The sequence below is a fragment of the Lepidochelys kempii genome, chromosome 9 (assembly GCF_965140265.1).
Source record: "Lepidochelys kempii isolate rLepKem1 chromosome 9, rLepKem1.hap2, whole genome shotgun sequence".
Taxonomy (NCBI): Eukaryota; Metazoa; Chordata; order Testudines; family Cheloniidae; genus Lepidochelys; species Lepidochelys kempii.
In genome coordinates, this window is record NC_133264.1 from 27489619 (window position 1) to 27505388 (window position 15770).

Consider the following 15770-nt stretch of genomic DNA (forward strand, 5'->3'; position numbering starts at 1 on the left):
CATTATAAATATCACGGGGACAATCAATAACCAGAGTAGATCTGGACTAAAAATTGTGTCTTGCATGGCCTTCTGAAAAAAAAAAAAAATCAGTGAATTTGAAAGCGCTTTTGGATTGCCCAAAGCAGAGCGCTCCCACAGCTGGGGACTCGCTGCTCCAGCCCTTCAGATCACATATCTAGAAACTGTCAGCATCTCACGTGTTGTGATGGTGCATAGAGAGACACGATGTCAGACAGAATGAAGAACTTTACAGATTAGAATCAACATCTCCAATTGCTCCCAGAAACAAACAGGAAACCAATGCAATTCAGAGAGCAAAGGTAAAAATATGTTCCCACTGCATTACAGAGGCAGCTTCATTCCGACTTGAGATCTGTGGCAGGGTTTAAGAACACCATCCTATGTAGTCCTGCCCCAAGAGCAGAGAGCAAAAACGGCATCTGATTTATGACAGGTACAAAGAGAAATGGTCTGTACCATATTTTGCTTTGCTGAAACTTTCTATGCAACCATTTCAGCTCGGTGGCTGAAACCACAACTGAAACAAATCTTTACTACCCATACTGAAACAGCCGGAATAATCAGCTACAACGAAGCAATGGTGCCCCTTTTGCAGTTCAACCTACTTCTTCTGGAGTCAAAGTAGCAGCTGTGTTAGTCGGTATTCGCAAAAAGAAAAGGAGTACTTGTGGCACCTTAGAGACTAACCAATTTATTTGAGCATAAATAAGTGATGAAGTGAGCTGTAGCTCACGAAAGCTTATGCTCAAATAAATTGGTTAGTCTCTGAGGTGCCACAAGTACTCCTTTTCTTTCTTCTGGAGTGTTACTTTTGCAGTAGGAGTATTACGGTGAGAGATTATCACTACTATAAAGTTTTGACAGTGACTTGATCTTACAGAGATTTATGCTTGTGTTTACATTAAACAAGTGCACAGTCCTATTAATGGGACAATAAGAACTCAAAAAAGCATGAGCAATCCCACTGAGTTCGGTGAACTAATCACATGTACATACCTAGGTCTTTACAGGTTGGGGGTGTAACTTGCCAATTAAGACCTGCTCTAACAGCCTCCTCCAACTCCCTAAACTTCACCAAAACTAAACAAATACTGTGCCAGAAGAATTTTTTTTTCCAAAAATATATGGACTATAATCTATTTTGGCAAAACAGTCTTCCAAAAGGAGTTTGACCTAGAAACTCCCCTTTTGGTTTATTTTGTTATCCTCAACAAGGAGCAGAGCTTTTGAGTATTTCTGGGAAGTCTGAAGGGTAACATAGGAATTATTCACTACAGTATTTTTGAATTTAAGAGAACTCTGAACACTCTGCAGGATTTATGAAGCCAGCCAGAAACACTAATCTGAATTCTAAATGAGTACAACAAAGTGCTAAAACCCTCCTCCCACCTACACTATCCCCCAAGACAGCCTTGAAAATTAGACCAACCAAGAGATGAAAGCGATCAAAAGGATTCTAAATAGGGCTGCCAAACAATTAAAAAAATTAATTGCGATTAAGTGCGTGATTAAAAAAATTAATTGTTATTAATCACACTGTTAATAACAGAATACCATTTATTTAAATATTTTTGGGGTTTTCCTACATTTTCAAATATATTGATTTCTATTACAACACAGAATACAAAGTGTACAGTGCTCACTTTATATTTATTTTTTCTTACAAATATTTGTGCTGTAAAAAACAAATAGCGTTTTTCAATTCACCTCATACAAGTACTGTAATGCAATGTCTTTAGCATGAAAGTTGAACTTACAAATGTAGAATTATGTACAAAAAATAACTGTATTTAAAAATAGAACACTGTAAAACTTTAGAGCCTACAAGTCCCCTCAGTCCTACTTCTTGTTCAGTCAGTCAAACTAGTTTGTTTGCATTTGCAGGAGATAATGCTGCCTGCTTCTTGTTTACAGTGTCACCAGAAAGTGAGAATAAGCATTCGTATGGCAGTGTTGTAGCCGGCGTTGCAAGATATTTACATGCCAGATGCGCTTAAGTTTTATATGTCCCTTCATGCTTCAACCACTATTCCAGAAGACATTCATCCATGGTGATGACGGGTTCTGCTCGATAATGATCCAAAGCAGTGCAGACCAACACATGTTCACTTTAATCATCTGAGTCAGGTGTCACCAGCACAAGGTTGATTTTCTTTTTTGGTGATTCAGGTTCTATAGTTTCCGCATCAGAGTGTTGCTCTTTTAAGACTTCTGAAAGCATGCTCCACACCATGTCCCACTCAGATTTTGAAAGGCACTTCAGATTCTTAAATCTTGGTTTGAGAAATCTTTCGTTTGTACCTTCTTTGCGTTTCATCAAATCTGCAGGGAAAGTGTTCTGAAAACAAACACGTGCTAGGTCATCCTCTGAGACTGCTATAATATGAAATATATGGCAGAATGCAGGTAAAAGAGCAGGAGACATACTATTCTCCCCCAAGGAGTTCAGGTTTTTTTTAACAAGCGTCATCAGTATGGAAGCATGTCCTCTGGAATGGTGGCCAAAGCATGAAGGGCATATGAATGTTTAGCATATCTGGCACATAAATACCTTGCAATGCCAGCTACAAAGTGCCATGTGATTTCTCAATTTCAGGTCACATTGTAAAAAAGAAGCTGGCAGCATTATCTCCCCTAAATATAAACAAACTTTTTTGTCTTAGTGATTGTCTGAATAAGAAGTAGGACTGAGTGGACTTGTAGGCACTAAAGTTTTACATCTTTTTGTTTTTGCATGCAGTTATGTAACAAAAAAAATCTACGTTTGTAACTTGCACTTTCATGATGAGATTGCATTTCGGTACTTGTATGAGGTGAATTGAAAAATACTATTAATTTTGTTTACCATTTTTAAAGTGCAAATATCTGTAATAAAAATAATATAAAGTGAGCACTGTACACTTTGTATTCTGTGTTGTAATAAAAATCAATATATTTGAAATGGTAGAAAAAACATCCAAAAACATTTAATAAATTTCAATTGGTATTCTATTGTTTAACACTGCGGTTAAAATTTCGATTAATTGCAATTAATATTTTAATCGCAATTAATTTTTTGAGTTAATAGTGTGAGTTACCTGCGATTAATCAACAGCCCTAATTCTAAGCAAACAAATAAAATGTAAAGTAAGCTGCAAAGAAAAATAATATATTTGTTACTGTTACTGCTCACTGCATAGATGACCTCAAAAGGTTTTGCTGTTTGTCTTTTTATTTTAATTCTGCTTTTTTGAACATCTGTCCGTAAGTGACATTGTGTTCCAATATCCTACATACTGTTGACCCATGGCATGAGTTGAAGTTTAAGTGGTACCACAAATACTGTAGTTCTTTGGTTTGACTTTTCTTGGTCAAACAACAGTTCAGATACAAGAACTTTAAATGAATCCATGCCTCAAACAAATTTAGAGCTAGGTGGGGCTTCAGAGGAGTGGTTCACTTTTTTATTAATTTCTTTCCCATCAGCTTTTGATTTTAATAAATGAAGTTTAACATACCAAGAACAGAGATTAATCCAGGTACCAGATACCATCAAAAGATTCAAATATATCACACTAGTTTAATTCAACCAATCATATTCATATAACTCAACACTCATCATACTGGGAAGGTTAAAAAATTCAGAAATAAGAACTGTATCCCACTCTTGTTAATGTCAAAGAGAGATATCAATTCCTTTAACGGTGCAGGATCAGATCCTAAAAGTACAACTTTGTTAGAAAAAAATGTCAAGCAAATTAATTATGTAACATCAGTAAAAAACTTAGGACTTGTCCACACAGAGAAGTTAGCGTGCAGGAAGCTAGCATGTGAAATTAAAGTGCACTAGTTACTCTGCACAAACACCCTGTGTAGACACTGCTTAGTGCCCTCAAGCTGTTTAGATTAGTACATCTCCAATTAAACTAATGCACACAAAGGCACTCAGTGCACAGTAAGTGTCTGCACAGCTAGTGCACACCAGCTACAGAGGCTTTTCTCCGTGTAGACAACCCTAAATTGTACACAACTAAATGTACAAAGGTTGAGCATGCTATCACTTGGTTTAGCTTGAAAATCAAGCCATCTCCAAGCAACAAACACAAGAATGCCACACAGTGCTGTCACTTATGAGGAGACACACTGTACTGCACTGGATTTTGCAGGCTCTTGAAGGGATGTCAAGCCTGCTTTCAAGATGTCAAGCAGCGCCCCCAAGCAAGCCCAATCAAGATTTAAAACTGTTTTGTAGTTTTAAATAGTCATCCGAGTAGCTGAGCTCAAATTTTATTAAATCTTAATTGCTTTACAGAGCATTTTTGAGATCCATCTATGCATTCAGAACACTCATCTCCATAGTAGCTGAGCATTTATAAAAGGTAAGAAATTTTGAAAAGGATAATACATGAGAATGCTGATGTTCAGAGCATCCTCATCTTCCATAGTTTGAATCGAAGTTGCAGTTGTTCTACACCTCGAAGAAAAAGTCAGGCCTTGAACTTATTTCTGTCCTTCATTATTACACTCCCCATATACTGTCATTGTCATTGTATGGCAGAGTCTTGCAACACCTACCAAGTGCAGTCAAAAGAGCCTTCAGAATATTAGCACAACAATCTGCTGGGTTTCCCAGAACTGTGAGCCAGTGTATTACCCCTCTGAGTCTCAGCAAGTGTGAGCTTTGCTACGGCTAAGCTATGGTTATCCCCCTTGTCTTGCCAACAAACTTCAGGACTCTACCAGTCCAAACCTTGCCTAGCTGGTAAGAATGAGTGAGCTCCAATTCCTGAGTACCTCAGATATGTCTTTCTCTGCGGTGCTTAGCCCCTCTTACAGTAGCACCCACAAAACTTTACTGCTCCTTTAAAGGGATAGTAAAAAGCAGTTTATTAACGTAACTGGGGTTAAACTCTCCACTTCAATCACAACATTTTGAGTTGGTTTATGGTAAAAGTAAAGCAAATTCATTAACGAAAGGACATAGTTTTAAGTGACACCACGTATAAGGAATAAGGTCAGAAATGGTTACAAACAAACTAAAAATATGCTTCTATGATTAAAAATCAACAAAACTAGAGTCTTCTGTTCAAAGAAGTTTCTCTCACTACATAGCTGGCCCGGCACAGCTGGGCATAGCATAGTTGGCCCGGTCTTTAGCCAAGACCCAACACACAGAGCTCAAAGCACTTGGTTTCTTTGATTCCATGAAAGATAAAATAAGTATTCTCTCCCATCTTTTTATAGGCCAGTAAACCTTTGAAATATATTCTTTGAAAAGTATGACCAGACAAAACTTCTCTCTCCTGCTGGGGTGTAGACACCATGCTGTCTTCTCCCCTGCTTGTTAGCTTTATTTACCTTATATGTACCTTCATTGTCTCTGTCTGACAACCAGGCAGGTCAGACAAGCAAATACATATTCCTTTTTCTAGGGCAGACTGGGTTTATGCATTGCTTGCCAAACACATTTTAACAGAATTCCAGCACACATTTACAACTCTTTGTACAAGCCCCATATATGCACCATGCAATGATTTTCAGGACCAGCATGTTACCAGTTTGTATATGATACCTTCCATGACAACACCTTTTAGATAAATATCATGACAACAGCATATGAAGTGCATTGAGCTGGTCAGGCCAGCTGAGTTTTATTGTTATGTACCAGGGAGCCCCTTGCCAACTGGCATCGGGGTGCTCCTAGGGTCACAATTAGTACATGACAGGCCTACTTCAATTAGTGTTTTTGAATCCAGAGAGAGAACACTGAATACAAATACACCATAAATAATTATGTTCAAACAATGTTAAAGGATCACTGTGGGGTACTTCAGACTATATAGTTGTATAAGAATTTGTTTTTAATTTGCTGAAATCTGAAGAGACTCTTTTGCAACGTTCTCCAGTAATGTTTATCACTCAGTCACTGCATCATTGGGCTAGTGAAGGAGAATCAGAAAGTAAATTACTAGAAAATTACAGTGAAAAATAAAATGGGAACTGCCCAGTGTATTTTGACATCCAGGCTAAATGAAGCATATGAAGTAAACAGACAGCAGAACTGGTGAATGGCAAATTAGATTTAAAATTATTTCAGTTTAATAGTGTTATTAAAAACAATGGATTTTTAAAAATGTAATTTTTAACCTGAGAGAATCCTTCAGAGGACAAATTTAAAGGGGACCAACTTAAACCCACAAAAGAAAGGAAATGCAAAATAACGTTCTTTACACATTCTTGTGTCTAGAAGATATTGCATAATATATAGTAGTCACATTCAGCCACTGTGGTGTGGCCCCCTGCAATCTAAGTACAACAGGCATAAGAGGACACTAACGAACTGGCTCATGTGCGTGGGTGTCATAAATATAAAGGGAAGGGTAAACCCCTTTGAAATCCCTCCTGGCCAGGGGAAAGCTCCTCTCACCTGTAAAGGGTTAAGAAGCTAAAGGTAACCTCGCTGGCACCTGACCAAAATGACCAATGAGGAGACAAGAGACTTTCAAAAGCTGGGAGGAGGGAGAGAAACAAAGGGTCTGTGTGTCTGTCTATAGTCTGTCTTTGCCGGGGATAGACCAGGAATGGAGTCTTAGAACTTTTAGTAAGTAATCTAGCTAGGTACGTGTTAGATTATGATTTCTTTAAATGGCTGAGAAAAGAACTGTGCTGAATAGAATAACTATTTCTGTCTGTGTATCTTTTTTGTAACTTAAGGTTTTGCCTAGAGGGGTTCTCTATGTTTTGAATCTAATTACCCTGTAAGGTATCTACCATCCTGATTTTACAGAGGGGCTTTCTTTATTTCTATTTACTTCTATTTTTATTAAAAGTCTTCTTGTAAGAAAACTGAATGCTTTTTCATTGTTCTCAGATCCAAGGGTTTGGGTCTGTGGTCACCTATGCAAATTGGTGAGGCTTTTTATCCAACATTTCCCAGGAAAGGGGGGGTGCAAGTGTTGGGAGGATTGTTCATTGTTCTTAAGATCCAAGGGTCTGTAGTCACCTAGGCAAATTGGTGAGGCTTTTTACCAAACCTTGTCCAGGAAGTGGGGTGCAAGGTTTTGGGAAGTATTTTGGGGGGAAAGACGTGTCCAAACAGCTCTTCCCCAGTAACCAGTATTAGTTTGGTGGTGGTAGCGGCCAATCCAAGGACGACGGGTGGAATATTTTGTACCTTGGGGAAGTTTTGACCTAAGCTGGTAAAGATAAGCTTAGGAGGTTTTTCATGCAGGTCCCCACATCTGTACCCTAGAGTTCAGAGTGGTGGAGGAACCTTGACAGTGGGACACTGCCGTCAACTGGATAGAATCAGAATTACTGGCTTGTGTCTCATCGGTCCTGTACGTAGAGCCCTGCAAATCCACAGATATCCACGGACCATTTTTTCAGATTGCATATCAGACAAATTTTGTATATAGAGCCCTACAAATCTGCGGATATCTGTTTTACATCCATGGATGCGGCTATCCAGACCATTTTTGTGGATCACACATCAGATGTGGATACAAATTTGTATCCGCATAGTGCTCTACCTATATGTCTAAGAGCTAAGGAAGTTTCTCTTAAGCTGAAGTGGTAGAAGCCTGTGTTTCTGGAAAAGGAAGATGGAGTTTCTGCCCCCACCCTTGCTGTGAAGGCTCAAATGCACAATCCAGCACTAACAGGTACTTGTTTTGCCACTATTTACAGTACAGCTACAATAAATACTTTCCATATTAAACTCTGGATTCTCTTCCTTATGTGAATTATGAAGTCTGGAAGGTTTTTTTTTTATTTTATTTTAAGCATTTTACATTTCCACCTTTTTTCTTTAGTACAATATTACAAGATAGACAAAGCATTATTCCCAGTCCATGATGGCTTCGATGATGCTTTGAGTGGCACAGAGCCACACAAAGCCTCAGGACACTTCAACACAACTTCAATGCACTGTTGCACGGAAGAGAAGAGATTTGATATAGTACCTGGTTACAGCTTGAACTTCGTCAATTTACAGCATAGAGATGTTGGGAGAGTTCTCCTCCTCTCTGGCTCCCAACTGTTGGTTTTCCCCATAAGTGACAGTGACCTGAGCCACTGTATCATGAAAATCCTGACTGATCCTTAACTATAAACATGTACAAAACTTATCACTAAAGTGCAAAATACATTAGTTATATGTGTTAATTGAAGTGTCCATTAAATTGGCTATATTTCCATTTGCAGAAGTTGCTGCTGGGGAGGTGTGTGTAAGTAAGTAAATGCACGACTGATTAATTCAACATGCCATCTTGAAACACACCTAACACAATTTCTTTCCATGTGACTGATGAGATTTCAAACAGAGGTGTGGTCATCTTTTAACATATATGAAGGAATTAGTGCTATCAGTTGGATTTAGGAGATAAAGAAACACAGCACACAGTGCTAACATGCTGTAACATGGTATTTCATTGATGACACCACACAAAGCAACTACAAGGGGTTAGAAATGAGTTATTATGAAGCTGTGATTTATAGTGGTTATGAAACGGGATTGTGTGCCAGGAACTTGTGTGTTCAAATCACATTGACACCCTAGTGACCTTGTATAAAGCATTTAGGGCTGATTCTGCCCATGGGCGTAGAATGCAACTCAACACAAGGCTGGTATAGCCAGGGCCAGACCCTCATCCTCTCTGTAAAACAGGAACACTTAACTACCTACCACATACAGTTGCTATGAGGATTAGTTAACATTTGTAAACCTCTTTGAAGAGATAAAACATAAACCCAGAGAAAGTAGCCATGTGTGTGTGTCTCTCTCTCTCTCACACACACACACACAAGCTGTTTTTGAGATATACAAGGATGCATTTTAGTACACACCAAATTTGAGAGTTCTATATCAGAAAGACAACATCTCCTCTATCATGGGAATTAGGATTACAGCATAATATTAAGAGCCTGACTCAAAGACCGCAGAAGTCAATGGGAGTCTTTCCACTCACTTCAGCTATCATCTACCTCATGTATCTGGGTTTTTTCCTTATAAACTATACCAGCACAAATACACACATATAAACTGCATATCTAAAGGAAGGTTCAGGTCTGAGAGTACACATTTAGATTGCCCATTTTAAAATTAAGGTTGGTATGTGAAGGTTTGAAAGACAATTTGAGGCTTCTCCCCATCCCCCGTAAAATACTAGGTGTGATTAGACAATACTTTGAGCTGTCAATATTTTTTTTTTTAAAAAAAATCACATTTTGAGCCACACAACTGCAAAACCATTTGTGAGCTGGGAAGAGTTTTGTTATTATTTCAGGTATTTTCTCGCTCTCATATTAAATGTGAATAGCAACCTGTTTCTGTCATTTGCTAACAAATTTGTCATGGACAAGGACTAGTACACTGAAAGTAAACCTGGATTGCATTTTCAGACTTACTGGATTACTATTAAACATTTTAGAAATGCTCTATATAAAAAATTAACAGTATACAAGCTGTTATGATCAGCTTCTGTGTTTTTGTATTTATTTTTCCAGTCTAAGAATGAAAACAAAACTGAGATAAAAAATGAAATACAAAAATGTAGAATTAAATCCAGAGTATGTACCAATAAGGACAGGTGAATGAGTCAGAGCTGCACATGTTCAGCTACATTTGTAATGCTATCTTTATATTCTCTGTAGGCATTTGTAAGGTAACAGACATTACTGAAAAAGCAGATGTCTTAGCTGATAAGCATGTATAATGTCTCATTAATTTCAGCTCTGGCCTAAACTCTCACAAAAACGTATTTCCTTTTTTCAACCGGCAGCAGCGACAGACAGAGGGATTGGATTTTGGGGCCTTTACTCCCAGGCTAAAGTAGTAGTTCGGATACCCAAACCCTTCCTAAGTAAGGCCACGGATAGTTCTCTGAAAACATCCACTTAATGTGAAGCTGCAGTCAAAAAAGCAAACAGAATGTTGGGAATCATTAAGAAAGGGATAGATAATAAGACAGAAAATATCATATTGCCTCTATATAAATCCATGGTACACGCACATCTTGAATACTGCATGCAGATGTGGTCGTCCCATCTAAAAAAAGATATATTGGAATTAGAAAAGGTTCATAAAAAAGCAACAAAAATTAAGAGTATGGAACACCTTCTGTATTGGGAGAGATTAAAAGGACTGGGGCTTGTCAGATTGGAAAAGAGAGGACTAAGGGGGGGGATGAGATAGAGGTCTATAAAATCAAGACTGGTGTGGAAAAAGTAAATAAGGAAGTGTTATAACACAAGAACTAGGGGGTCACAAACTAAAATTAATAGGCAGCAGGTTTAAAACAAACAAAAGGAAGTATTTCTCCACACAACGCACAGTCACCTTCTGAACTTTTTACCAGAGGATGTTGTGAAGGCCAAAACTATAACAGGGTTCAAAAAAGAGCTAGATAAATTCATGGAGGATATGTCCATCAATGGCTATTAGCCAGGATGGGCAAGGATGGTGTCCCTAACCTCTGTTTGCCAGAAGCGGAGAATGGGCGACACGGGACGGATCACTTGGTGATTACCTGTTCTGTTCATTCCCTCTGGAGCACCTGGCATTGGTCTGACCCCGTATGGCCGTTCTTATGTTCACGTCTATACTGCGATTTTAGCCACTGATGCGGCTGCCCTGGCACAAATCCCCAGCATATACATGGTTTATAGTAGTGCAGCTGATTTATAACTGAGATCAAGAAATAACTCCCTAAAACAGATGAGAAAGCACATAGATAACATATTATACTAGTTACCTCTTATGGGCGATGCAATACATTGCAAGTGGGTGGGGGAGGAAGCAGGAAAGGATTAGTCTTAATGTTAATATGGCAATTAGTGCTTTCTAGGGTAACTATTCAGAATGGTGCTTCCATTACTTTGGAAAGGGAAAAACACTGAGCTCTAAAGCCGAGTGTATCAGAGGCTGTGAAGATTAGACACTGAACATATTAAATGGATCCACAGAGCATGAGAGAAAGGAGTGATTTACATGTACTTTCAAAGGGCCTAAGAAGAATAGGCATGTTCTGAAACTGCATAAGGGAATCGTGTTGGGATAGATTTCCCTGTTATGCTGGATGAAACAATTCAGTATCTGAAACAAAATAAAGTATTGGTTATGGATGTAATGGGAGGCATTTTAAACCTGAGAGAACTGAAGTTTGGGAAGAGTCATGCTGTATGCTTCTAGTTTGGAAAGAACAATGGAAACCCCTTCCTTACTGGGGGCACTTCTTAAATACAACAGTGATGTGCATGACACGAAATTGTTATACTTTGAATTTGATTCTGTAAATCATTTTGAGATTTAATAGTCTCCTTCATACAAGTTTTATAAGGATGAAATTCTATAATGCTTTTTAAGTCAATGGAACTACTTATATGAGCAAAACAGGGAGGACCTGGCCCTAATGCTGTATTGTATTATTTAGGTTAAGTGTTATGCCTTAGATCTGTGTTAGACAGCATTTAATGTGAGTTGAGTTTATTTTAAAGGGACACTGTCAACTTGAAATCTAATAAGCATTTTTTTAAAAAAAGGAAAAAAGTAGGTTTAGGTACTACACTTGCCCCGAGTTCCCCAGCAATCACATTTTCCTTAATTTTTTTCAAAGTTTTTCTCTCTTATGTTATGTGAAAAATGCAGTCATTCAACAGATGAAGCTGAATACACAGTAAAACTTTCTAAGTGCCAAGTATTGTCCAAAGTAATACACCAAAAAAATAATTCTTTAATCTTTCTTTTATAGCAATTTTAGGTAAAAATATATTCAGACAGAAGTGAGATTTTTAAGTTGAAGGTGTGCCTTCAACCATCCTTTTGTATCTGTAAGTAATTACTAATTCCAAAGAGACTGACCAATTGTAAAAAACATTGAACACCAGGTCTTAAAGCCTACAATACCTCATATTTGCATCCACTTACTGTAAAACCAGATTTGAGATATAGAACTTGACAATTCAACATATGAGGTGTTGCCTGTTCTCGATGGAGTGTGAATTTGGTAAAGGATGAAATGATGGTTTTTGACACCACACTAATCAAAAATATCTACTCTAACTTGCTCCTAACTTTTCTTCAATCAATCATTTTAAGCTTATTACCACTTTCCAAAAATGATGACTATGGTTTAACAACAGAGATGGAGTGATGCTGGTAGCGTTATTTCATACTGTGTATGCTCACTGCAACAAACGCATAGCAATGCAACATGTGAACATAAAGTGAGCAAGTCTTCCCCCTAAGTTATGCTTCAATCAATTATCTCATGGCAAATAATAGGCCGGCTGCAGTTATTTTCTACTTACTAATATGCCCATGCAGTGTGTTCTAAATATTAACCATCTGGACACTTACCACTATCACGCTTATTGTAACTGACTGCATATGTATAAAATGTATCTGCAAGAATCAGTCCACTTCCTAACTAAAAATATATCACATTCCTGAGCTAAAAATTGATCTGTGTATGTAGTCACACCTTAGTCCAAATACAGTTCTGTAAGTTTGGTCAAGATCACTTGTAAAAATATACAATGTGTCACAAAATAATGGTAACCTACAATTTTATTTATAAATATGACAACAAGGGCAGCATGTGGGATGGAAGCGGAGGCCGGAAGAAACAAGAGTTCAGAGGATTGGTAATGGGATAGAAAATGGAGCTTTTATCTAAATCACTAGTTCAAATCCATCTGAAGTCAGCCGTCACCAGAAGCAGTTACAATCTGATGACTGTTTGGTGACCTATATGAATCAGTTGGTGGTTTAAGTCGAATTCATAGCAGATGCGTCCATGTTCGCAAATCACCATCAAAATTAGCATCACTGACATCCTTGCTGGCTGTCTCAGCAAAGAAACCAAAGAATGAATGGGCCATGATAACCAGGCGACCTGGAGAATCTTACATTGCTGCTGCCCATGCTATACTTGCTCCATAGATAACTAGAGAGATTCATTCTCCAGAACTCAGGCTGGCAACTTTCATAAATGGTGAACTCACCGAAAAAAGATGTGGGGAAAGGGTGGAAGTTGGAAGTGCTCTAGGAACAGTACATACAGCTACTAAGGAGAGGAATAGCAGGGAATGGAAGTACGTGGCCTTCATACCACACAAAGGGCCATGAGCCTGATCCAAAGCCCAACAAAGTCAATGGAAAAAGCGAGTCTCTCATGGATTTCAATGGGCTTTGGATCAAACCCCAGGACTTTAGAGACAGCCAGAGGCATAATCAGCTTGAAGCAGGAGCTTTGAACGTAAAAGAAATATAAAGGTGAAATGGGGAAATCTTCTTGGCAAAAGGAAAAAAAATGTACAGGAAGCAGATATACTGACAGTGTAATGGATTGTCAGATTTTACAGAGAAGCACCAACTAGAACATATTGCCAGTCCTGAATTACTCTCCCAAGTCCTCAATAAAGGAATTAACCATAATTCTAGATATGTTTTTGTTATATTACCAGAGACAACAGCAGCATAGAGACTATGATCAAATGTTTGGATAATATTTGAGAGCAGCAAGTATGGTTCCTCCTTCCCCTTCCCCCTTTGACCAAGTTTTAAAAATACATTTTCAAGTCTCTGAATTCCTTGGGCTGCATCTTACCTTAGAATTGAAGGTCACTCAGAGCCCACTGCTTAAGATTTAAGAAACTATGTTTTAGTAATTAATACATTCTCACTTGAGATGGCCATGCATCCAGCTGCCCTTTGAAATTAGAATCATTATCCCTACTTCTGTGGTCTCAGATCTCTATTTGGTTTACCTGCAAGTCAACACATCAGCAAGCGCTGCCTAAGAGTTACTTGATGACAGGTTTCAGAGTAGCAGCCCTGTTAGTCTGTATCCGCAAAAAGAAAAGGAATACTTGTGGCACCATAGAGACTAACAAATTTATTTGAGCATAAACTTGCATCCGATGAAGTGAGCTGTAGCTCACGAAAGCTTATGCTCAAATAAATTTGTTAGCCTCTAAGGTGCCACAAGTACTCCTTTTCTTTTTAAGAGTTACTTGTTATTTTGGGATTTGTAATTTTACAATCTAGATTAACAATTCGAGGGCACATTTTCTTAAAATGCACTTTTAGAAAGAAAAATACCAAATTTTTCTAACAACAGAAGGACATGAACACTTGCACTTCCCAGAAGGTTTTACCTCAACAAATTTGAGGATCCATCTCATTTCAATTATCTTTGCTGATTTCCCCTCCCTCCCTCAATTACATTCAAAATATCTATAAGGGCAATGACTACCATTTGGCTGAGGTCACGGTAAGAAAAGGAAAGTCACCCAGGCAAAATGGTTTACAGGTGACTGAAGCTTTAACCTGTACAAAACAGGACAGATGGGAAGCAGGTGAGTCAAAAAATAAACAAGTCCCATGACAAATTGTAGCAGAGTGATTATTTTAACAAGCAATTATTTTTAAATAATTGCTTGTTAATTGCAGTGTACCCTACCTACAGAATGCCATGGTTACTGCACTGTACCTGCTAGTGGCACCCAGAGTGCTGAAGCAACGCACCTAGAAGTCAAGCAAACAGCTTTTTTTTCAGCAGATGTTACTGACCATTGACCAACAGCCAAATAACTTGCCTACTGCACTACAGCATCCATGGACATAGACAAGCCTCTGTCCGTCTATAATGATTGTCCATCTCCTCTGGGTCAGAATTTCCTGCCCCAGAAGGCGGGAGGGAAGGGAAATCAGTTCCCCCAGGGTTGCCAGAGAAGGGGGTCTCCTGTTCACACAGGTCCAGAGAGCTGTCATGCCTGCCCAGCCTCGCCGCAGAAAATGCAAGTCAGTGGGGGGTGCCTTGCCTTGCCTTGCCAGCCGACATTTTTCAAAAGTTTAAAAGGCTTTACAAGGGAGGGGAGGGGAATGGGGCGGCAGCAGCCGGGGCTGCCTCAGGCCCAGGCTGGGAGCAGCCCCCCAGTGAAAACATCACCGCCCCGGTTCAGGGCTCCCCCCACACTGGCAGCAGCTCCGCTCCGGCAGGCTCCTTTCCCACCACCCCACCCCCAGACCCGCGCCCCCATCACCCCTTCAGGTGGCCGCCGGGCAAACTTCTGCCCCTCGCCAGCTCCGCGGAGCCCCCGCCCGGCGCAGCCGAAGGCTCGGGCTCTCACCTCCTTCTGCTTGGGGTCCTGGGGGTAGACGTCGGGCGGCCCCAGCCGGGGGCGTTTGAGAGGTCTCTGCTCATAGCTGAGAAGCCCGAAGGCGGCCATGATCTCTCATGTTAGCCGGCAAAATGAATGGGAGTTGGAGACGGAGCAGGCTCTGAGCACCAGGGAGCAGCACTTTGCAGACAGGCTCCCTCTCTCCGTCTGGCTCGCTCTCTCCTGCAGCGGCGAGCGAGGCAGGCTGGATGCTGCCTCCTGACAGACACCCACCAGCATCGCCCCCAGGCTGCTGCCAAGCAAGTGCCCCACAGCTGGGGGTCCGGCAGGGCAGGGCAGTGTGAGCCCTGGGGCAGCTGGAGGGAGGGTTTTGGGGGTGGGGTATGTCCCCCCTCCCCAGCCCTGCCAGGGCTCCCTCTCTCACTCTAGGATAATTTCACTGAGGGGATTTCAAACCGGCCTGGCTATTTCTTTTTCAACTATATCACTTAAAGACACAGCCAAGTCACTCATCAGGAGGGAGATGCCTTCCAATTGCATCCAGAACGAGGGGTTGATGGTAGATGCCCGACTGCAACGCAGAGCAAAATCCTTCCTCCTGAGAGGGGCTCAGAAATAAACTGGTTTAAAATTAATCTCCA

General features: G+C 39.8%; 1 protein-coding gene across 13 annotated transcripts in view; it reads right to left on the minus strand.

Annotated features, from left to right (window-relative positions):
• The window catches only part of MED12L (mediator complex subunit 12L), a 321153-nt gene extending 305903 nt beyond the window's left edge, over positions 1-15250 (minus strand). For all 13 annotated transcript variants that reach the window (XM_073359681.1, XM_073359680.1, XM_073359679.1 and 10 more), the window contains exon 1: positions 15139-15250. In XM_073359681.1, the coding sequence (XP_073215782.1) occupies positions 15139-15237 (99 nt within the window). In that variant the 5' untranslated portion in view covers positions 15238-15250. The remainder of the gene's footprint in view (positions 1-15138) is intronic.
• Positions 15251-15770: the final 520 nt, after the last annotated feature.